The following is a 23,589-nucleotide window of genomic DNA, read 5'->3' on the forward strand; positions in this document are numbered from 1 at the left end:
CCCCCCCCCCCCCAAAGTGTGTGTGTACGCAGTCACTCAGAAACAGCAACTAATCTGTCAGGTATTAGCATGCCCTCCCACATATCCCAGCACACACACATTCTAACTCCTATAGGTTAGCAAGTGGCTAACACCCTAGATCAGTGATGGGCAAATTTTGTAAAGAGGGGGCCAAAGGAAAGGAAATGCTCATTTGTCAGTCTGTTTCTAAGGCAACTCTTTCGAAGTTTCATTGTATTGTATCCTACTCATTGTATTTGTCAGGTTAGGAATAATGTAGCAGTGCTGGATAGAACATTTCAGGGGGTCGTAGTTTGCCCATCACTACCCTAGAGGATCAGTAAAAAAAGTCATCAGGAAAAGAGACAGTATAGATTAGTGTATGTAATATTCAGATTAAAATGAAGAATGGGAAGTGATGGTCTGCTTTCCTGCCAGCCCTTCTTAGACTATCCCTGAAGACACTATATCTGATACTCTCCAAGATTTGAGTCATAAACCAAAATATGAGCTTTTTTAGTCACTTTCCCATTCTTTTTCCCACCAAGAAATTCTTCTTTCCTTAAGTCTACAATTTATTCTAAATATAGTTGTTGTGCCATATTATTAGGAAATTTACTCAAATTCCAAAGACAAAAACCATAGGAAGAGTGAAAAATAATTATAAGATCTGATTTTAGTCTTTGATCTATTTTAGTTCTGATTTTGAGTTTTATCCTTTCATATTTTAGAACTTTAATGCATTTAAAATTTTTTAGAAATTCTCCTGTGGACATGATAGAAAATTCACAGTGTGGCCATAACAGGCATCACATTTTAAAAAAACAATCTCTATTGGATTGCAATCTGATTTATTCCTTTTCAGTCTGGAGTACATTTTTACTGCTAAGTTGTAAATTCCCAAAGTTAGGGGTTTCACCGACAGTTTTGACAGACTGTTAGCTGTAATGGTCCCATCATGTATCACTCTAATAATTCTATTTCCATATAAAATGGCTTCTCTATTTTTCTTTTAACTAAACAATAGGCTATGTTGCAAGATATAATTGGTATTTATTCAAAGGAAATTGAAGACCATAAATTCAGAAGTATAGCTTTAATAGAATACCTGAAGGCTTGGTGGGTATAAATGAAAAATGGTAGTTTGCATATACTTTGTGTGATAAATATCTCTGAAAATATGGAGTCATTGTAGATTATAGAATTGATTTGCTATGAATAATGCATATTTTATTTGAAATATACATTTACTATAAAATAATCTGATTGTTGTTGGGTCTTTTTGGAGGGAGTTCAATATATACCACAACTTACCCCATTTCATTGAACATTGTCCCTTTCAAAGTAGTTGTTTTGAGAGGCTGTGTGCTTATATCAATAGTGCTGTCATTGTTCAAGCATTTTTTGAAAGTTTTCTTTGGGACTTAGGATCAAATGAAGTGTTGTCTCTCACCCAACTGGCAGCGTGACCCTGGACAAGTCATTGAACCTCTCAATGCCCTAGGAAGCTGTTTAAAGCTTAAGTTGCAAAGATAATGTTGGTCAACTTTGGTAGGTGGAATTCATTACCAGGGTTGGAGCTCCCTACAGCAATGAAATTTCAGGTCTAGTCCCTAGTCTTGGTTTGTTCTCACTGGACCTTTCTTCTACTGGCATTAGTCATTTTCAGATTCAGTTGAATTAAAAAAAAATCTTGCCTTCTGTCTTAGAATCAATACTAAGTATTAGTTCCAAGACAGAAGAGTGATAAGGGGCTAGGCAATTGGAATTGAGTGACTTGCCCAGGGTCACACAGCTAGGAAGTGTCCGAGGCCAGATTTATTTGAATCTAGGACCTATCCACTGAGCCACCTAGCTGCCCCAAATTCATTTTAATTTTGATGAAAAAATGCATCCCTATCCCCATTCAATAACCTCTTATTAATATTGGCATATTAGGAGGCAACTGGGTAGCTCAGTGGATTGAGAGCCAGGCCTAGAGATGGGAGGTCCTAGGTTCATATCCGGTCTCAGACACTTCCCAGCTATGTGACCCTGGGCAAATCACTTCACTCCCATTGCCTACCCTTATCACTCTTCTGCCTTGGAGCCAATACACAATATTGATTCTAAGATGGAAGGTAAGGGTTTAAAAAGAAAAGACTCATCTCAAGTGACATTTCCTACAGGAGGCTTTTAGGTTAAGGGTTTTTAAAAAATGGCATATTAATACTTTTAAAATTAAATTCATTAACAACCCCCTCTCTTTTTTCCCCCAGATATCCTCAGACTCTTTGGATACAGAAGTTTCTCAGGTATGTCTTCAACCTTTTTTAAAAAGTTTTTTATGGTTATAGGGCTTATAGCATTTCAGTATCAACTCCCTTCCAATGAGAAATGAATAATCATCATGGGGGATTCCAGCATGGCTTGGAAATTAAGAGTATGGACTATCTTGAGAGGAAATTATCTGTATTTTTCTTTAAGGAAAATCTTTTGAGCAATTGCCATAAGGAAAAAATAAAATTATTCTCATCAGAAAGTTTTAAAGGGCATAAGATGTTAAATCTGGATTGAGGGGGCAGCTGGGTAGCTCAGTGGATTGAGAGTCAGGCCTGGAGATGGGAGGTCCTGGGTTCAAATCTGACCTCAGATGCTTCCCAGCTGTGTGTCTCTGGGCAAGTCACTTGACCCCCATTGCCTACCCTTAACACTCTTCTGCCTTGGAGCCAATACACAGTATTGACTCCAAGATGGAAGGTAAGGGCCCTAAAGAACAAACAAGCAAATAAATAAATAAATAAATCTGGATTGATTAAGACTATCTGGGCTGCCTCTTATTGGAGGCTTGAGAATAAATGTTTTGGGGTTTTGTTTTGTTTTCTATTAGCCAGAGACTGTCAATTTGGTCACTCAGGAAACAAATCATGCCATATTTCAGTTATATGCTTTGTGGATTATCTAGAGCTACCTCCAGCCTGTTCCCTATTCTTATAGGACCAGGTTCAGGGCTTCCATTTTAGGCAGGGCTGAACAAGGGTGAGCTGTTTGTGTCTGTATGTTTCATTTAAGCATGTGTCCTTGATTGTACTCCTAAACCAAAGACAAGTGATCATTAGTCATCCATTGCTGGTGCCTTTTCCTCTTTTCCACAAAGAAAATTTGATGGTTGAATTCAGTGGAAAACCAGCCACTGTACTGCATTATTCTAGACACTATAATACTCTAATAAAGTACTGTGGAAAACTGGAAGCAAATCAGAAGCTATATCAATCATTCAATCATCATGATAACAACTAACATTTATGTAATGCTTATTATTTGCCAGGCATTGTGCTAAGTGCCTTACAATTATTATCTCGTTGGATCCTCACAAAAAACCCTGGAAGCTAGTTGCTGTTATGATCCCAATTTTACAGATGAGGAAACTGAGACAAACAGGAGTGTCTAGGGCAGTGGTTCCCAAACTTTTTTGGCCTACCACCCCCTTTCCAGAAAAAATATTACTTAGCTCCCTGGAAATTAATTTTAAAAAAAAATTTAATAGCAATTAATAGGAAAGATAAATGCACCTGTGGCCATCACCACCTCCCTAGATCGCTTCAGCACCCACCAGGGGGCGGTAGCATCCACTTTGGGAATCCACTGGTCTTGGGTGACACAGCTAATAAGCGTCTGAGTTCAGATTTGAACTCAGCCCTTCTAGCACTCTGTCCACTGTGTCACTTAGTATTTATTAAGTGCTTCTAATATGCTAGATGCTGGGGGATATACAAAGACAAAAAAATGAAATGTTCTCTGCCCTCCATGAGCTTACATTTTATTGGAGAGCCAAGAATAGGACTCTAGGAACAGTGGAAAGAACCCTGGCTTTGGAGTTGTCAGGCCTGGATTCAAATTCCATCTCTGACATTTGTGATCCATGTGGTCTTTGGCAAGCCATGTAATTTCCCTGGGTTTTAGTTTCCTCATATGTAAAATGAGAGGGTGAGACTAAGTGACCTGTGAGGCCCCTTCCAGCTTTAGCTCTGTGATCCTGTCATCCTTTGGTCCTAAAAGAAACAAAGCCATGAACAAAATGAACACAATGTAGTTGAGAGGGACCGTTTACTAGTAGAGTCACGTGGGGAATCCTGAATGACCTTGTGGAAGGTGCTGCTTGACAGAGCCTTGAGGGAAATGAGGACTTCTAAGAAGGAGAAGTGAGGATGTGTTATTTAGAATTTCTGGGGTTCCATTTAGAGGTATTTTGGGGCTCATTTGAGCCTCAAAATATGTAGATATATGACAAACTTCCTGTGGACATGTGGGGGACTTTGAGACTACATTTTCCGTGATCCAATGGGTTTCTGGTTTGGGACGTGATGACGTCAACCAATGTGAACCAACATAGAGCATGACTTAAATGGGGAGATGAGGCTTGACCTCTCTCTTTCGTACGAAGCAGCCAAAGGAAATAGAAGGTATGGTCTGGCAGGCAGTTTGAATAGATCTTAGCCAGGCATGTAGTCCGATTTTATTCTATCAACATGGGCCTAAATAAAATATTAATTTTCCTCATAATATCAGCCTTTATCAATGTTAATCGTTACAAGGAGGAGCTGCTGTGCAGGTTCAGGAGTGGACCCAGAGGAGGGAAGGCAAGAAGGCCATTTGGACAGCATGGCAGGGGTCTGTGAGGAAGAGTTGTGTGTAGTTAGCCTGGAAATGTGAAGGCAGAGCTCCTTGGGGTGAGATGAAGGATGTCATGTTCTGCGGTGGGATCCAGCAAAAGAGACTGAGGGGGAATAGTCGGACAGGTAGGAGACATGGGGGCAATCTTTCCAAACAGCTCATCTTGGAATGGTTCAAGATAGGAACATTGCAGATATAGCTTTCAATGCCACTTCCCTGGGGCAGCTAGGTGGCTTTGTGGTTTGAAAGCCAGGCCTGAAGAGGGGAGGTCCTGGGCTCAAATGTGACCTCAGACATTTCCTAGCTGTGTGACCCTGGGCAAGTCATTTAACCCTATTGTCTAGCCCTTACTGCTCTTCTACCTTGGAACCAATACACAGGTAAGGGTTTTAAAAAAATTTGCTACTTTCCTCCTATGCTGGATTAAGCTTTCATGTGGCTTTTTGCTTTCTTACCCATATTATCTTAAATGAGATGATAATTGTAAAGCTTTTAGCACAATGCCTGGCACATAGTAAACCCTTTGTAAAAGTTAACTGATTCTTATTTCAGAGACTATTTGAGGAAAAACTGCAATTCAGAGAATCTACTATTCATGTAAACACTTCTCACCTCTCATTTACTATTTATTTTTTAGGGAGTGGGGTGAGGAAGAGATGGGTCAACAGTTAAGATGTGATCCACAAGCCTGTGAGACTTCCCTGTTTCCATAGGGACTCAAAGCGGTCGATTTAAAGAGGAGGAGTTTAGCTTAATATTGGCTCACACACCTGGGGCCTGGTGGTAAATTCTGGGCTGCTGAGAGTCAAGCCCATCCATCTGAGCTTGAAGCATTGTTGCCCTGGAAAAGTCTGATGCTTTAATTGACCAGACCAGCTCATCAATGGAATCCTGTGCTCAATTAATAGCCTTTGGCGATTTGAATTAAATGGTCTCTTAGTGAGGTTACTATTTAATTTTGGAATGTTGAAGTGATACTGCCCAGCTGGATTTTGATTGGTTACCTGGTGTGCTAGTACTAGAACATCTGTCTTGTTGGGTTCTCCCTTCCCCCCACTTACTCCCCATGTAGGAATGGACAAACCATAAGGCAGCACCAGCCAGCTCTTCTTTTGAGTTATCTCTTTGGTAGATGAAGTGATTAAAGAAGTACATTTTCTGTGTTTTTCAAGCTGTGGCTCAGTAGAAATATTTAATGGTATCTGTCTTTTCCATCATATTCTCTACAGTTTTCTTTTTGGAGAGTGTAAGGATATCAATTTCCTTTAGTAAGAATGAACAGCAGCCCTTCAGTTTCACCAAACTGAAACCCCTTAGCCTGCCCTGAGGGCTTTCCATCAATTAGAGTCTTACTTTAACAGTTCTTCCTTATTTTCTATTCCTCCTCAATATCACTTTTTCTTCAGTCACCTTCCCATTCGCTGCATATACCATCTTCATGATTATTTCTGTACCTTTTTGTCCTCTGCCCAAGATTATCTTAGTCCTTAATTTGAGAGTATACTTCATGAAGACTTTATTGCTAAATCCAACTACTTCTTTCTATTACTGGGGAGAATAGACTAGTATAATTTTTTGAGAGTTGGAAGGGACTTAGAAATAATTTAATTCAGAGTCTTCATTTTAAAGATGTGGACAGTATGGACCAGAGATGATTAAGTGACTTGGCCAGGAAGCACACATCTCCTTAGTGGAGTAGCTGGGACTAATAACAATGGCTCACCATAGGTTTCTGCCTTTTACGGCTCTCCTACATTGCCAATTCTAATCCTTTAGATCTGCTTGATCCATACTATGCTGTGTTATATGTACTTATATGTACAGTCATAAAGTTATTATTTTGTTTCATGTTTACATCAGTTTCCTAGTTAGATTGTAAGTTTCTTGAGGGTAGGAATTATACTTCATTTGTATCTCTCCTGTACTTAGGCAAACAGAAAGTTTTGAGTAAATGACTTAAAAAAATAAACTCTTACTTTCTGTCTTAAAATCAATACTGTGTACTGATTCCAAGGCAAAAGAGCAGTAAGGGTTAGGGAGTGGGGGTTACATAGCAAGCGAGTGTCTGAGGCTGGATTTGAACCCAAGACCTCCTGTCTCTAGTCCTGACTCTCAATCCACGGAGGCATCTAGCTGCCCCAGAGTAAATGCTTATTAAATTGAATGATCACAAGAAAGGATAGAGCCAACAAAAAATAAAGAGCAACCTTTTGGTAGCTTCCCCCCAAAAGATCATTTGAAGCTCAAAATTGGCCCTGATAGTATAGATAGGGAAGATCTCTTACAAATATCTTGATAAGGTTTTGATTACTTGATTTTTATTTCCATTTTTCTATGGATTCCTAAAAATGGCAATGGTAGAAGGTGACTGATAAGTAATTTTTATGGCCTAAAGTTGGGAATTTGGCATAGGCAGATATTCTGTGAAGCAGAGGGTGTCAAACTTCTTTTTTTTCCCCTCTTGGCACAGAATTCTTTGCCATGAACACTTTAGACTGGCAACTCTGTGGGCAAATTTGGAGAGTCACACATACCCAGTTTCTTTTCATTAGGAGCAGCCATTTTTATTTAGATTTCTTTATAGCTACAGTTTGGTGTGTTTTGATGTTAGTGCATATATGAAATAGGAGAGCTTAAAAATATCATTACTATACTAGATAGGCTAAGCTAGGAAAATCCATTGAAATAAAATTTTTTATTGATAAACCTTTTTTTGTAATAGTATAATGTCCAAAATTTCATAGCACACCTTAGCAAAATTCCTGGCACACTAGTTACCTCAGCATAGTCTGTTATGGAAACTACTGTTATAAAAGGAAGGAAATATGAAATTGTGGAAGGAACTTTGGACAAGGACTCTAGAGACTTGGGGGCTGGTCCCAACTCTGCAACTTCTGGAGCTATGTGATTTAGGGGCAAATTACTTCCTTTTTCTAGACCTGCATTTCCATCCATAAGAATTAGGCATTTGCTTAGATTACCTGTGAACTCTTCTAGGTCTTGCATTCTTTGATTTAAGATATAGGTGATATATGTAGCTGGAACTTTTGACACTTAAATGCTGATGGATTGATTAATCCTGTTTTCTTTCTCATACAGATAGATACAGTAGATACAGTAGAGATAAAAAGCTTCTTGTTATGTTGGTGTTTTCTTGTGGTTTAATTCTTTCTTTGCCTCAACCCAAAGAGATTTATTTTTTCTTTCTTTTATCAATATCTCTTTTCCTTGGTAGAAGTGAATTTTTATGGCTCTTTCAGGCTCTATTAAGGTTTCCATTACTACCTACTCAGCTCTTTCCAAACCTTCTGCCAAGTGAACTGTTGAGTAACTATGTCTGATTCTCTTAAATGGAATCTCAGCCTTACTCTGTGGTTGGCTCATTGTCCAGGCACAGTCTAGGAACTTGCTGGTTAATTAAAGTGGTTTTTACCTGGAAAACTGCCATACCTACTGCAGTGACAAAGCTGATTAGTGTTTTGAAATGTTGGATAACAAAACATTGGGATCTGGCCGTGGTACTGATATTAATAGCATTTTGAAGAGCAACCAAAGGAAGTAGCTACACATACCTTAACCTAATTTTGAGCGCTCTCATTTTCTCTCTCTGTCTCTCTCTCTGTGTCTCTTTTTCTGTCTGTCCCTCTCCTAAATAATCCTAACTTCAAAGGATCCAATTTAAAATCTTCAGGTATTCATACAGCTTTTATGGAGCAATATATTTTGTAAAAAATAATATTTTCATGTAATTTTTCTTAAACCCATACCTTCTTTCTTTGAACCAATATTGGTTCTAAGGCAGAAGAATATGTATTGAGAAAAATAATTTTGCCCCAGAGAGTAGAAATATAAATAAATATCTATTTTTGAGTCTTCTGAGGCTAACGTCTTACTGGTTCTATATTACAATTTAATATAACTATAATCAATACAGGTTTGTGTGTGTGTGTTTCTATGTGTGTATGTGTTGATGTTTTTTTCTGTTTTAAGTATAAAATTGCTATATGAAAAAAGAAATCGTCATGATTATTTTTATTGCAAAGACACAATTTTCTTTGCAGCTAGGTGGCGCAGTGGATAGAGCACCTAGCCTGGAATCAGGGAAGACCCAAATTCAAATTTCGCTTCAAGTCACTAGCTATGTGACTAATCCAATAAAACCTAATAAATATTTCTTAAGCACCCACTGTGTACCTGGAACTATACCAAGTTCTAGGGATGCAATAAAAGGAAAGAGAGTCCTTGCTCTCAAAGATCTTACAATCTGATGACCCTGGGCAAGTCACTTAACCTCTGTTCGCTTCAGTTTCCTCATATGAAAAATGGAGATAATAAGAGCACCTATTTATAAAGTACTTAGCACAGTGCCAGGCTTGTAGGGCTATGTAAATGCTAGCTTTTGTTGTTATTCTCATTAACAAGATTCTATTCAGGATTCCTTTCTTAACAGTACAGGCAAATGTTTGCTTCCATAGACCATTAGCAGTAAAGGGCAGAGAAGGCTATGAGAAAGCAAAAGAAAGAAATGAAAGCTTGAGAGCTTGGAGACTTTGCCCATTGGAGATCAATTAGAAATTGTCAAGTTACAGACTTAGAAATGGATTATGACCTCCTTGATATAGGTACTGCCTTCAGAGATTGCAGCCTTTCCATTCAAATTTTGTGCTACTTTTGTCCATCTCTTGCCTTAAATTTTGGGCAGCTTGGTGACAAACAAGTAGACATACTGTCAGGAAGACCTAAGTACAAATCTGGCCTCAGACACTAGCTGTGTGACCCTGGGTAAGTCACTTCCTCTTCTCTCTCTGTTTCCTCATCTGAAGAAACGGTTATAACAATAACACCTACTTAACAGGGGTTTTTGTGAGGATCAAATGAGTTAGCATATAAAGTCGTTTGCAAACCTTAAAAATGAGGGCTGTTATTAGTATTACATAAAGACTACATTCCACATGCTCTCTGAAAGCCCTGTTTTGACTCTTAATGTTTGAGGATTATCAGTACAGCACCAAAAAACATCATCTCTTTAACTCTCACTTGATCACTCTGCTTTCTTTTCTACTCAAAGTCACATTTTGGTCAGTGGAATCCTATTTCCTACCAATATAAAGTTAATTGTGGGGGAAGAGTTGGAAGGAGGATTCCATTATCTAGCATGATTTATGGAAACTTTTCAGAGTACATACATTGTGTCTGTCTTGGGTATTTCTTAATTAGAGGTCCTGTCACCCTTCCCCGCCCCCCTTTTTTATTTCCTGTAGTTGCTCTGCCTTCCCTCTCCATTTCCAGTATGTTTACCATTGGATGTGGGACCTGGTTTGATCCTGGACAGTTTGGTTAAGAACATAAACTCAAGTATAAAGCCTTCTTTCAGCCATTCTCTTTTGCCCCTAATGAACTCAGTTAGTTACCTTCAGAAAGAATTAGACAAAATAGTAGAGAGGAGAGAAGGGAAATGAGTGGGAATAGAAACCTCCAGGGTGGAATCTTACTTTAAAAGTCAATGTGGCCAAAGTTGTCAGGCTTTCACTAAGCCAAGGTTTGCTTGGAAATCCTGAAGCAGTTACCTTAAAATGTTTCAAAACTCCTTTTTCATGTACCAGGAAACAAAACAAGCAGCATCCTGTCCCTCCTCACCCCAAGTCAGGAGAGAAGCCAGAAGTTTCCCTTGGATCAGGAGGACAGAGCAGTATTTATTTCAGTAAATATTTGTTATTATGCATCTGTTATGGGAAGAGGCCAGGCCTTGGGGATACAAAGATCAAAACAAGTAGGCCCTGTCCTTGAGGAAGTTTATATTCTAGAATGAGGCCACAATGTCAATGCAGATAAATGCAGTAAGGCCTTAGTTTGCCTGACCTATAGGTTTTAATGTTTTGCATAAGCTAAAAATCCCACATAATAGCAAACCCCATTATTTAATAAGTATTTCTTATGTGAATATACCTAGGCCCTTTATGACCTTTCTTGGATTTATATCTACCAGCATCACTACTCTTGTATTTTGGGGCTATTATTAAAAACAAAATAATGGGGCAGCTAGGTCCCTCTGGATAGAGAGCTAGACTGGAGACAGGAGGTCTTGGTATTCAGATCTGGCCTAAGACACTAATGAGCTGTGTGACCCTGGGCAAGTCATTTAACTCCCATTGCCTAGCTCTTACCACTCTTCTATCTTGGAACCAGTATTTAGTATTGATTCTAAGATAGAAAGTAAGGGTTAAAACACACACACACACACACACACACACACACACACACACGTCATTATTGAAAGAAAGAGGAACACTGCTTTGAAGTGAACATGACTTGTTACAAGCAAGAACTCCAGACAAAGACTGATGCAAGAGCTAATGTTTGATGCAAAACAATGTAATGACTCACACCTTTACTTCTCAGAGTGAGGTTGAAGGTGACTGGGTGAACTGCTGTAAGATTTTATGCTGCTTGGAAACATGGTGTGGGTTAGTGTGTAATTTTTTTAAAAGTTATCTTACCCTACAGGAAAGCAGGAGAGGAAAGGAATAAGAGAAGGGGAGTGGGGCTGTTAGAAAAGAGGACAGATTGGGGGAGATGAAAGTCTGAAACGAAACAAGGGTAAATAGGATGGAAAATAATACACAGGAATCATAATGATGCAATTTTTTTACAAGTATCCCTAATAAATGCTTCATTTCTCAAATATGTAGAGAAATGAATAGAATATATAGGAATATGAGTCATTTCCCAGTTGATAAATCATCCAAGGATATGTATAGGCAGTTCTCAAACAAAGTAGTTGAAGGTCTCTATAGCCATGTAAAAAATGCTTTAAATTACTATTATTTACAGAAATGAAAATTAAAACAACTCTGAGGTACCACACCTATCAGATTGGCTGTTTTGACAGAAAAGGAAAATGACAAAACTAGAGGGGATATGGAAGGCTGGGACACAAATGCATTGTTGGGGAGTTATGATTCTGGAGAGCAATTTTGACCTATGCCCGAAGGGCTATAAGACAACACCATTAGTAGATTTGTATCCCAAAGAGATTAATAAACAAAAAGGGGAGAGACCTATATGAAAGGGAATGGGGCCCTGGTCTAGGCTAGATTGGAGAGAATGTGAGTTGAGAAAAAGTATCTAAGGTTGTAGATACTGTAAAGGTAGAATCTATAGGAGATGGCAGCTAATTGTATGTGGAGGGAGTTGGAGAAGGAGGAGTCAAAGTTGATTCATAAAATCCTATAATCAGATCTAGAGCTGGAAGGGACCTCAGAGGCCATCTAGTCCAACCATTCATTTTAGAGATTAGGAAGCTTAAGTAATGTGGCCATCAGAGGAAGGATTTGAACCCAGGTTCAAAACTCCAGAGTAGCTCTCTTTTTACTAGACTCTTTACTAGACCTTGCTTCCAAGGTGATACTTGGATTTCTGGGACAATGATAGTTATGTGGTGGTGTGTGGTGACGGTTCACATTTATAGAGCACTTTAAGGTTCGAAAAGTGTTTTTTTTTTAAAATTTATTAATACATTCTCTCATTTGATCCTCACAACAACCCTGTGAGCAGATGCTATTAATATTTCCCTTTACAAAAGAGGAAGTAGAAGTTCAAAAAGTTAGGATCTGGGCACAGTCACATGGCTACTATGTGTCTTAGGTGGATTTTGAATGCAGGTCTTTATGAATCTTAAGTGTAACAACTGCTGTGCTACCAGTACTCTTAGTATGATGGTATATTTACCAGAAAGAGGGAAGTTGGACATATTTGGGGGAAAGACAATGGACATAACTGAGTCTGATGTGTTGAAAGAGTTTGTTTTCAAGAACTAAAAGTTATCTGTTAAGGCTGACATAACTAACTCCATTTTGCTGTTTTGCCTTCCCACTCCCCCCTTCCCCATATGAGATCTTAGCAAAAATTTTTTTCTTTCAATACCTTCCTTCTCCCTCGTCTATTTATGGATTACAAATAGAAAGCTGAGAACCTTAGTAGTTCTAGGAAGTTATTCTCTTCTCTTTATCCTATCTGATAAAGTAGACCTTTAACAAATGCTTATCGACACACTTTTTTAAAACTCTTACCTTCTGTCTTAGAATCGGCCGTATTTAAACCCAGGACCTCCTGTTCCCAGGCTTGGCTATCCACTGAGCCACCTCGTCGCCCCGTCTCCCCCCCACCCCCATTGGCTAACTTTATTTGTTATTCTATCTGGTTTACATAGCTTTAGAGGGAAGAATATAGAAGTGCCATCTGTGGAATTATGAGATACACATGTCCATCACCTAATGGTGGTATGTGTCACACTCTTAAAAGAATAAGTAAGTTGTAGTTTGCCTGTCTGTCTGTGTCCTGTGCTGGATTACTTTGGCAGTCATTAGTAAGGACCCTGAAAATTTTAAAAACAAAAATGAGACGTACTTGCATATGCCCACTTCTCTCCTCTGATACTCCTAGGCCCTGATGCAAGCTCTCATCACTTTAGACCTTGATTATTATCACAGCCCACCAGGTTGGTGTGCCTGTGAGTTTGTCTGCCCCAACTTTCTTCCTCACTCTAGTCCATTCTTTACTCAGCTATCAAAGTGATCTTCACAAAGGGCAACTGTGTCACTCCCCACCCCCACCTCACAAACACTTAATTAACTCAGTTTTCCTTCCTATGACCACTAGGATCCAATACAAAATCTTCTCTTTGGTCTTTTGTAGCAATCAGATTTTAACTAATAAAGAAGAGGCAATCATTTATCTGAGAAAATTCTCATGAACAGATAATAATAGATCTGTGACAGAATCCTACCTCTTGCTTAGGTAGGGAGTTGGATCTTCTTTCTGACTGGCCTGACATTTTGACCACAGGATCTCCCCTGACAGTCCCCATTGGTGGATATTTCAAGAGAGGAGATAGACTTAGAGAGTTCAACTCCTCCCTCATGACTTCATCCCAAGAGGGGTTTATCTTTGCTAGGACCAGGAAGATACTGGCACATCCACATGCTTCACATGGTGTCTGGCACATTGTAAGTATTTAAATCTTTACTAACTGGCTGCCAAGCACTGGGAGATGCTAAGAAAGGCAAAAACAGTCCCTGCTCTCAAGAGTTCACAATCTGCTGCAAACAATTAGATACAAACAGGCTATATTGAGGATAAATTGGAAACTAAATATTTTGACTGACTAGATACATTCAGAAGTCATTTGGAGATATAGGACTGGAAATGAAGAGAAAGATTATGGTTAGATATGTAGACTTGGGATTAATCAGTGTAGAAATGATTTTCTTTTATTCTATCTATCTAATTACATTTTTTTTTACAAATTACACATAATAACAAATTTCCACATAAGTTTTCCAAAATTATATGATTAAACATATCTCCTTCTCTCCCTTCCCTTCCCTCTCCCAGTGCTGGCAGGTGATTTGATCTGGGTTATACATGTATTATCTTGCAAAACATATGTAGAAATGATTATTGAACCCTTGAGAGTGGATGAACTTATCTGGTGGGAGACTGTAGAGAGAAAAGAAGAAGGCCCAGCAAAGAATCTTTTAGGTAACTATGTGCTTGGGGAGTGGGATTGGGGGTGGAGTGGCAGTCCCATGGATGAATTTTCAAACAGGTTATATAAGATAACCAAGAAGAAAAGCTGCAAAGTTCACCTCAGGATGAGTACTGAGAACAGGCACTGAATTTAGCTATTATAAAATCACTGGTAGTCTTTGACAGAGCTGTTTTAGAATGATTGAGGAAGGAATAGATGGTGAGTCAGTGGAGGTTTTGAGTTCTTAAAATTCCCAGCAATATTGTGAAGTAGGTTAGAAAACATTTCTATTACCCCTCTCTGGGCCCAGCCTCTTCTTTTAGCTAGCTTACTGTTTTCAATCCAGTTTCCATCCAATTGCTGAGGAAAATAAGGAAAGTATTAAATTTTTTTTTTGACTAAAACACTAAAATTTAGGTATTTAATTTGTTATTATTCCCAGGAACATTTACATTTTAAAAGATACTTGAGAAATCCAACCAAAAGGAATGAATTTAAATTAAGGTAAATTTCCTGAATCTGTGGTAGAAATAATGGGTGGAGAAGGGCAGAGAAGAGGTCTGCTTTTGGAAGCTGTGTTTCTCAGTCTCTCAAATCACTCAACATGGCTACTGCTTACATATAATGCTATTTTTGTGTATAAAACTTGAAAATCTGGGTTGTTTTTTTTAAAGAATTAATCTAGAATCCAGTTGGCTCCCTCACAAAGAGTATGTGCCATTACCTGCTAGTTTAGAAGCACCAATATTTATTATGTCAGGCTACTAATATTTAACTCCTGTCTTTATCCTTCTTTGCCTACCTGTAACCCTTCCCCCCACTCTTTCTCCCCTTTCTCCTAACAGCTACAGAAATCTTCCACTCTGGAGTTTCATGTTCCTCTGAAACAAATACATTCCAGATGCCCCTACTATAAAAAGTTCATTGTTTTCTTCTGAATTTGAATTTCTCCCATTTCTTTTCTGGGACGAAACTCCTCAAACAATAGTAACGCATTGAACTGTCCTGTTTCTTTTCAGTAATAACATTTTCTTCATCTCTAGGAGGCAGCTGTGGTGAGAACCACCAATCTTGCTTAAATGAAGAAGGCCTGAGCCATCTAATCACTGATTCCAATTCTAAATTCTAGGAAAACAAAAGTCTTCGACTGTCAGCTTGCGTATGAGAGATAGAGAATGAGAGGCTGTCCTGCTAGAAAGGAACTTAGAGATAGGTCATTTAGCCAAACAACTTCTTCTTCTTCTTCTTCTTCTTTTAAAAAAATAAATTTTAGTAAAGGAGGAAAAGGAGGCCCACCAAGATGCAAAGTGACTTGCTCAGTTACATGTGTAGAATGAAACAACCTCATTCTTACATCAGACTTCAAATCCAATTCTTTTTCTACTACACTATGGGTGTGTGTGTGTGTGTGTGTGTGTGTGTGTGTGTGTGTGTGTGTGTGTGTGTGCATGCATGTTCATGAGTGCACCCACTCTCAGTTGGTCCCTAGAGCCAGCCAATGCTATAAATAAACTTCAGTTTAAGAGAAAGAAACTTCCCACAGATGTGAAATTGCATTGGTCTCCTAGACAGCTAAAACGTTATAAATCAGAAGGAGGGGGAAGAACTAAAATTGAAAGCAGGATTGTTCTTGTTGGCAGGGCCAGAGTTTTACAGATCAAAACAAAGCCAAACAAAGTTAAGCACTTACCTCAGCTACAGACTGCTGTACTCCAGAAAACCGTCTGTAAGTTTTCCCCAGTGAATCCTGGTCCGAGGGTGACTTAATTAACTTCTGGATGAAAAGCTTCTGTTTCAAAAGTAGTTTTAGTCTTTGCCTTCCGTCTAAATACTTGTCACCTTCTTCAGTTGCTATGTATGTATGAACCAAAGTCTGGATAGTCAAAAACAGACTACAGAAATCCACAGTTATGAAAGGAAAACAAGCATTTGGTCTTAAGTCATTCAAACCGCACACGTTGCATTTTAAGTAGCATGGTTTTGTCACATGACTTCAAAAAAAATTGCAAATCAACCTACGTAGTGAGGTATTTTGGTATTCTAGAAAAAGCAACTGGAGTCTGTATGTGTACATGTGTCTTTACTTCTGAGTCGCTAGGGCCTTCTTCTCCTTCCTCCTTTAGATTCCAAATGTTGGCCCCTTCACAAAACAGCCCCACCCAGAGTCTAGCCAACCTCCGTAGCTGAATTTTAATAGTCCCACTGCTTAAAATAAGAACCCAGTTCCCCCCACGCCCACAGTGATATAGTAAACCATGAAAAAAAATTTAAAAGGTATCTAAAACCTATAGAAAATACCCTCAAATGTTCTCATTCATATCTCTTAGATTTATCTAGCACTGCCTTTATTCAAAATAAAATCAGCTTTATTTGAATCTAGAATCCAGAGCTCACTCACTCTCTACTAAACACAGTGTCTTGTGGATATTGTTTATTTACTAGTAAAGAAACCATACATTTATGGTATGATTAGAGGAGTCTCCAAAGGCCTTTGCCACCATCGAGAAACATCTTCTCCACTAGCCTTCCACCATGCCTGAAAATCCCTCTCCTCCAACTCCCAAAGACTCATTTCTTGGGTTAAGACACGGTTTCCCTTAACACATTTTTACCTGGGTGGAATTGAAGGCATTAGCAACTCTCATCTTCTTAAGACAGACCATTGTATCAGATTTTTCTTACTATTTATTATCTGGTAGATTCAGCTCAGAAGTATTTGTGACTTCTAAGTGGGGAAGGGTTAGGTGAAGGATTGGCAACATCCAGAGCAATGAGGGAGGCACAGTATTCTATTACTTGAATACGTGATTAAAAAGGAAGGAGTCTTAAAGGGAAGGGCTAGGGCAAGATAATGACCTATTTTCCTATGGGTCACTCATAGGAAAGAAGCATTGATTTATTTTTTATAGTTCACCAGCTTCTGGACTATTCAAATTTTCCATCATTCATCAAACATTTATTATGCACCTTCTTTCCATCCTCCAGGGGCAACTAGATGGGCACAGTAGAAAGAGTACTGGGCCTGGAGTCAGGAAGACTCATCTCCCTGAGTTCAAATCTGGCCTCAGGTATTTACTAGCTGGGTGACCCTGGGCAAGTCACTTAACTCTGCTTCCATTTCCTTATCTGTAAAATGAGCTGGAGAAGAAAACGGCAAACCATTCAATTATTTTTGCCAAGAAAACCCCAAATGGGGTCATGAAGAGTCAGATGACTGAAAAATGACTGACCAATCTGACCTGCTCTGTGCTAAAATACAAAGGCAGAAATAAAATAGAGGTCTTACCCTTCAAAGAGTTTTTAGTCTATTGGGAGAAGACACATAAACACATAAATAAATGGGGATTTTCTTTGTATGAGGAAGGCATTACTATCTGAGATTAGAAAAGTCTTCATTTGCAAAGTGGCCTTTGAGTTAAGCTTTTAAGGAAACTAGAGATTCTTTAGATAGATGTAAGGAGGGAGTGCAACCCAGGCAGGGGGACTGATGACCAATGAAAAGGCAAGGAGTTAGGAGATAGAGAGCAACATGTCTGAGGAGAAGTGAGATAATTTGGCTGAACATAAGTGTTTCATGAAGGGGGGGTGATATATAATAAGGCTTGCAAGAGAGGTTGAAACCAGATTATGGAAGACCACATCGAGTTTATATATGACCCTGGAGGTAATAGGGAGCCCCTATAGTTTACTGGTCTGGGGAGTGATGGTCAGATCTCTGAATTAGGAATATCATTTTGTCAGTTGTATGAAGATTAGACTAAAATAGGGAGAGACTTGAGCAAAAAGACCAAATAGGAAACTATTGAAATAGGTTATTTGAGAGGTGTTAAAGCCTTGATTTAGGTAGTAGCTATGTGAGTAGAGAGAAGGCATATATGTGAGAGATATATTAGAAGGACTGACAAGATCTGGGAGATGATTGGATGTTAAATCAACAAGCATTTATCAAGTATCTGTGGCAGGGATTGTCCTAAGCACTGGGGATACAAGGAAATGCCATAACAGCATCTTCTTCCAAGAAGCTCACAATCTAATGTTGAGAGACAACATGGAAATATATAATTCTAATATAACAAGGGACAGCTAGGTAGCTTGGTGGATAGAGAGCCAGGTCTGGAGATGGGAAGTCCTGAGTTTAATCTGATCTCAGACACTTTCTAGCTATATGACCCCGAGGAAATCACTTAACTCCAATGGCCTAGCTCTTGATGCTCCTGTCTTAGAATTGTTACTAAGAGAGAACATAAGGGTTTTTTGTCTTTTTTTTTTTAAAGAAAGAGAATAATACAATCATAGAAGAAAGGAACATTAAAATACATGAGGTGAGATAGAATGAAGAATTGAAGATGATTTAGAAGTTGTAAATCTGGGTGACTAGAAGGATTTTGACAGGGAGGAGCAAGTTAGGAATAAGGGTAAGTTTGGGGGTAAAAAGAAAAGGAGTTCTGTTTTGGATGTGGCAAGCTTGAGATGCCTACAGAACATTCAGTTTGAAATTTCTAATGGGCGCAAATGTCCAATTTGTTCAAAATGTCCACAATGATACAGGACTGGAGCTCAGGAGAGAGACTGAATACATTAGAGAATATTGAGGACCAGGATTCACATTACATGAGAGTCCAGTCACGCACACTTTTTTGCCCCTTCCTATGCCATAGAATTGAATCATCAGAAACCAGCTTAAACTAAACAGATGTGTTAGAAGGATATTATTTCCTGTCTTAGAGGGATATCATCGAACCCCTTTGTTTGGGTTTTCACCTTTGAATCAGCCTATTTGCAATCGTTGGCAGCATTTACTAGGTGGTATAAAAACCCAATTATAAAATGGACAGGATTTGTAATGGGTGTGAAGGATTTCTTCCTAGCTACTCAACCTTAGGGCTCAGGCTGGATCAGTTATCTTCCTTTAAGTTGTCGTACCCAGAGGTAGGGGAAGGAAGGCAATTGCCATGGAATTTTAGAGCTAAAAGGGACTTTAAGAGACCATCTGTTTTAACCCCTTCATTTTATAAAATAAGGAAACTGAGGCTTAGAGAAGTTGTGAATTGCTAAGGTGATACAATTTGTTAGTGGCCAAGTGAGGAACAAAAACCAGGTGCCCTGACTTTCCAGCTTAGTGTTTCCTTTTCACTGGTGCACTCCCCAGGAAAGCTTGTAACCTACTATCTAATCTTTTCTGAAATGGAAATAGACTGGAGCTTTCATCAGTGGACCAAATGAGAAAACTAGATATTTATTGCTGAGAATAAATTAGAGTATCATTTTGTCTGGGGCAGGGAGCCAAGGGGAACCCTCCAAATCAAGATTTTTTTTTTTCCTCCCTAGATGTGGTCAACCTCTGGTTATTTTAGTCTTATCAGAAAGCGAAAAAAGCCATCAGAGAGTGCATACTTGGAACCTCCTAAGCAAGGAGCTCAGTCCTGAATACCTTACTTTCCTCATTCCCTATCTCTAGATAGGTTTGGGGCCCATGTAACCTTTCACCCTGGAAGAATATTTGGAGATTCAAGAACATTTATTAAGCATCTCATCACCCTGCCCCTTTGGCTGAGCAAGAAGGCTTGGGGGGGGGGGATGAGAGGGGGAGGCAGTGGATTGCAAATCAAGACACACCATAAACCAGAAGATATTAGCATCATTAGCCAAAGATATTTGAATTCTTTCTTTGCTCTGGAAGTGGTTGGTTTCCACTCTTAACCTGGACTTCTCAAATTTACCCCTGAGCTTTTTGAACAGAGGCTAAATCAACTTGTTCAGGTTACCCAGTGCTTCCTAGACCTAATACATTAATTTCTCTCCTTCTTGATAAAAGATTGGTGGAAGCCTAGCTGAAATGAAACTTGCCTTAGTGCCCTTTTCTTATTGCCATTTTATTTTGATGTATCTGTTTAATTTAAACTGATTTTTAGTTTCCTTAATTTATTTAAATCTCTAATAGATGGAAAACAGAGCTTTCCCTGGGAGGTAAATGAAGGTTGTGCATGGTTATTGTCGCACATTTTCTCAGGAGGGTGTAGTAATCACATTTCATACTGATAGAATTTTAGAGCAAGAAGGAACCATAAAGATCATCTACTTCAACACCTCCATCTTATAGATGAGGGAAACTGAGGCCCAGGATACCTTGTAGATGATCTAATTAACATCGTCTATGTTGTATTGTATTGTATTTATTTTGTTAAACATTTCTCAATTTTATTTATATAACTTTCCCCCAATTTTATATATATATATTTATTACATAGTTTGTGTATATATAGTGTATGTATAGATATAAATGTCTATATAGTCTATATTAGTGATGGGGAAACTTTTTGGACTTTTTGGGGACCCTGTGCCATGCCCCGCCTCAGATTGTGTGCTATCCCCTACTGCGTGCAGTGCCCCACCATCCCTGCATTCGGGGGCAGGGCCTGGGGAAGGACAGAGCTCTCTGGGGAGGCTCCAGGGCTCCATACCCTTCCCTTGTGTTTGGGGGGGTGGGGCCAGGTTACCAGCCCTGGGCCAGCCACATCTCTCAGCTCCCCTGCTGGGTTGGGGGGTAGAGGGAACAGAGAGGCGTGGCCACCCTCTCTCCGTGGAGGGGGGGGTTGGGGGATGGAGGTGGAAGTCCAGGGCTGAGCCAAGCTCAGCTGTGCTCAGAATGCCCCACTCTTGCATTCCAGGGTGGGGCCAGGCTCCCATGTGTGCCCACGGAGAAGTCTCTGTGTGTCATCTTTGGCACGTGTGCCGTAGGTTCGCTATCACGGGTCTTCATAGTGTGTATATATAGTACAGTGATTCCCTCACCTATCACAGGAATTACAATCCAGAGACCCCCGTGATAGGCGAAAATCCGTGAAGTAGCGGTACTACATTTATTTTATTATTTATATATGTTTTAAGGCTTTTTAAACCCCACTTACTCTCCTATAAACCTTTTCCACATACTTATTAACCTGCAGTCACTGAGCCAATCAGCACCCAGAATACAGAACATAGTGCTGTGGTGGTTGCCTTTCATTCCATCAGCTAATAGTGTGCCGGGATAAGTGGAACTCCTCGATACAGATTAGATTTTTTTTTTTAAACCCACAGTGCAGTGAAGCCACCTTGATATGGTAAGGGATGACAGTGTAATATATAGTGCATATAGAGAGTATATATTGTGTACATATATAGTGTATATAGTACAGATAGGGAGAATATGTAGTGTGTATATATAGAATATATATTTGGTGTATTGCATATATAGTGTGTATATTGTGAGTATATATACATATTTATTTGTGTGTGTGCACACATGTATGTATGCATGCATGCATGCATGCATGCATGCATGTATGTATGTATGTATAAACTCTGCTTTCTATCAAAGTGTTGGTCCCAAGGCAGAAGAGCAGTAAAGGCTAGGCAATGGGGATTGAGTGATCCTCAGGGCCACGCAGCTTGGACGTGTGTGAGGCCACATTTGAACCACTGACCTCCCATCTACAGGCCTGGCTCTCTATCCACTGTGTGCCTAGTTACACCTCCAGTTATATTTTAATCTGATTCTGGCCCTGGTAGTTGACACATCTAGCCTAGCAGACTGGAATACAAAATTTCTAAGATCATAGTGCTCTCTTCCTCTTCATGGCATTATCTTGTTTCTGATTATCCTATTCTTAATGATCTGTTTCCTCAAATAGAGACATGTTAGGCAACACCTGCATAAAGGTTGGAGGTATCTTAAGTCAGTTCAATGTTTTGGTTCAGCCTCCTGTATCTTCTGCATCTTCTGCAAGGAAACCTTCCATGGGGCATAACTAGATGGCTCAGTGAATAGAGAGCCAGGACTGGAGATGGGAGGTCCTGGGTTCAAATGTGACTTCTAGCTCTTCCTAGCGGTGTGACACTGGGCAAGTCACTTAACTCTCATTGCCTAACCCATACCACTCTTCTGCATTAGAACCGATATGCAGTATTGATTCTAAGGAGGAAGGTAAATGTTTAAAAAGACCCGAAACCATGAAACCTCCTAGCTCTGTGGTTTAGGGCTTGGTTGTAGAATCTTAAAGTTAGAAGCAATCTAGCCCAGCTACATAGGTGATGCAGAAATCTTTATTACTGAATCTTATCCATCCTTTTCTTGAACTCTTCTGTTGACTTGGAGATTACTTCCTCATAAAACAGCCTTTGTTGGATGGTTCTGATCATTAGAGAAATTCTTTCATCTTTTGATCCAAAATCTGCCTTCCCATCATTTCTGCAGGTTGGACTTAGCTTTTTGAGTTTTATAGAATACCCTTCTTCCCTCTTAGGAGACTATTACAGATAACAAGGAAAGCAGAGATTGTTGGAGTACAACAGTCTCTTACAATACAAGTGCTAGTGGAAGAGAGGCTACAAGGAATTCACACCAGATGTAGAATAAAAACACTTAGATCAACATCTCAGCAACCCCTATCAGTTGTGTGATCTTGGTCAGGTTAACTTTGCTGAACTTCAGCCTTCTCATCTGCAAAATGGCTATAATATTCTCTACAGGGTGCTTACACCAGATGGGAAGCCTGGTATTTTTGTTGTATTTTAAGTAACATGCAAATCTGCCACATTGTAATAAATTATTGTGACAGGGAGAGAGCCCTGGAGATATCAGCCAATAGAGGGTCCTCTGCTTCACAAATATCACACTTACTTGGGTGTATGCAAGACAGACCTTCAAATATGGCATAGTGTATTGGGTTTTCTTTCATTTGTAGCACTGACTTAGCAAAAATAGGCCTTCCTCTCTGAGTCTCTTCACCTCAAAGGCATATTTCAGAGTTTCTGGAAGACAGACAGGGCTGGCTGGCCTTCATGCTCTCTCACCCTTTCTGACCCACAGCTTTTCCGTTAATCTGAGAAAACCACATTGTCTCCAGCTGCCTCCTCTTGGGAAGCCTGTGTGAATGATTTGGCTGATTTTCTCTAGGATGTCAAGAAAGGGCTTTAAAATTTTCTCCCATCTGTTCAATGATTATTCTTCAGGCAGATGGACAGTCCCAGCCCTACAAACACTGTAGAGTTCAACTTTAAGCTACTGTGCCAGAATTTCCTAACTACCCTAGGAAGGAAGAACAAGAGACATGGAACAAATTCTTTGCCTTTTGAATTTCTTCTCATATCAGGCCTCTGGGGGTATTCCTTTTTTTTTCATTGTAAGGAATTTGATCATTTATATGAATGATGTCATTATCCCTTTACTGTATATCCAGTGTCTTAGGTGTTGACACTTTTCAAGTCTGGTCACACACGATGACTGGAGGGATTGTGGTCTCCTTAACAGAAACAAGGACTTTGGAAGAGAGCTGAGTTGGGCAGGGGAAGGGATATAGAAGGAGCTCTTTTCACATGCTAAGTTTGAGATACTTTTAGTTCTGCTTCATGCCTTTATATCTCTC

At 39.4% G+C, this 23,589-nt stretch overlaps 2 protein-coding genes across 2 annotated transcripts in view; one reads left to right on the forward strand and one right to left on the reverse strand.

Moving 5' to 3' along the window:
- Nucleotides 1-15,954, reverse strand: part of LOC123234124 — a 19,022-nt gene extending 3,068 nt beyond the window's left edge. The window contains exon 1 of the mRNA XM_044660071.1: nt 15,873-15,954. The gene's annotated coding sequence lies outside the window, so the exon portion shown is untranslated. The remainder of the gene's footprint in view (nt 1-15,872) is intronic.
- The window catches only part of C1H7orf50 (chromosome 1 C7orf50 homolog), a 372,322-nt gene that overhangs the window by 109,078 nt on the left and 239,655 nt on the right, over nt 1-23,589 (forward strand). The window contains exon 3 of the mRNA XM_044660082.1: nt 2,259-2,294. Coding sequence (XP_044516017.1) covers nt 2,259-2,294 — 36 coding nt within the window. The remainder of the gene's footprint in view (nt 1-2,258; nt 2,295-23,589) is intronic.

The sequence above is a fragment of the Gracilinanus agilis genome, chromosome 1 (assembly GCF_016433145.1).
Source record: "Gracilinanus agilis isolate LMUSP501 chromosome 1, AgileGrace, whole genome shotgun sequence".
Taxonomy (NCBI): domain Eukaryota; kingdom Metazoa; phylum Chordata; class Mammalia; order Didelphimorphia; family Didelphidae; genus Gracilinanus; species Gracilinanus agilis.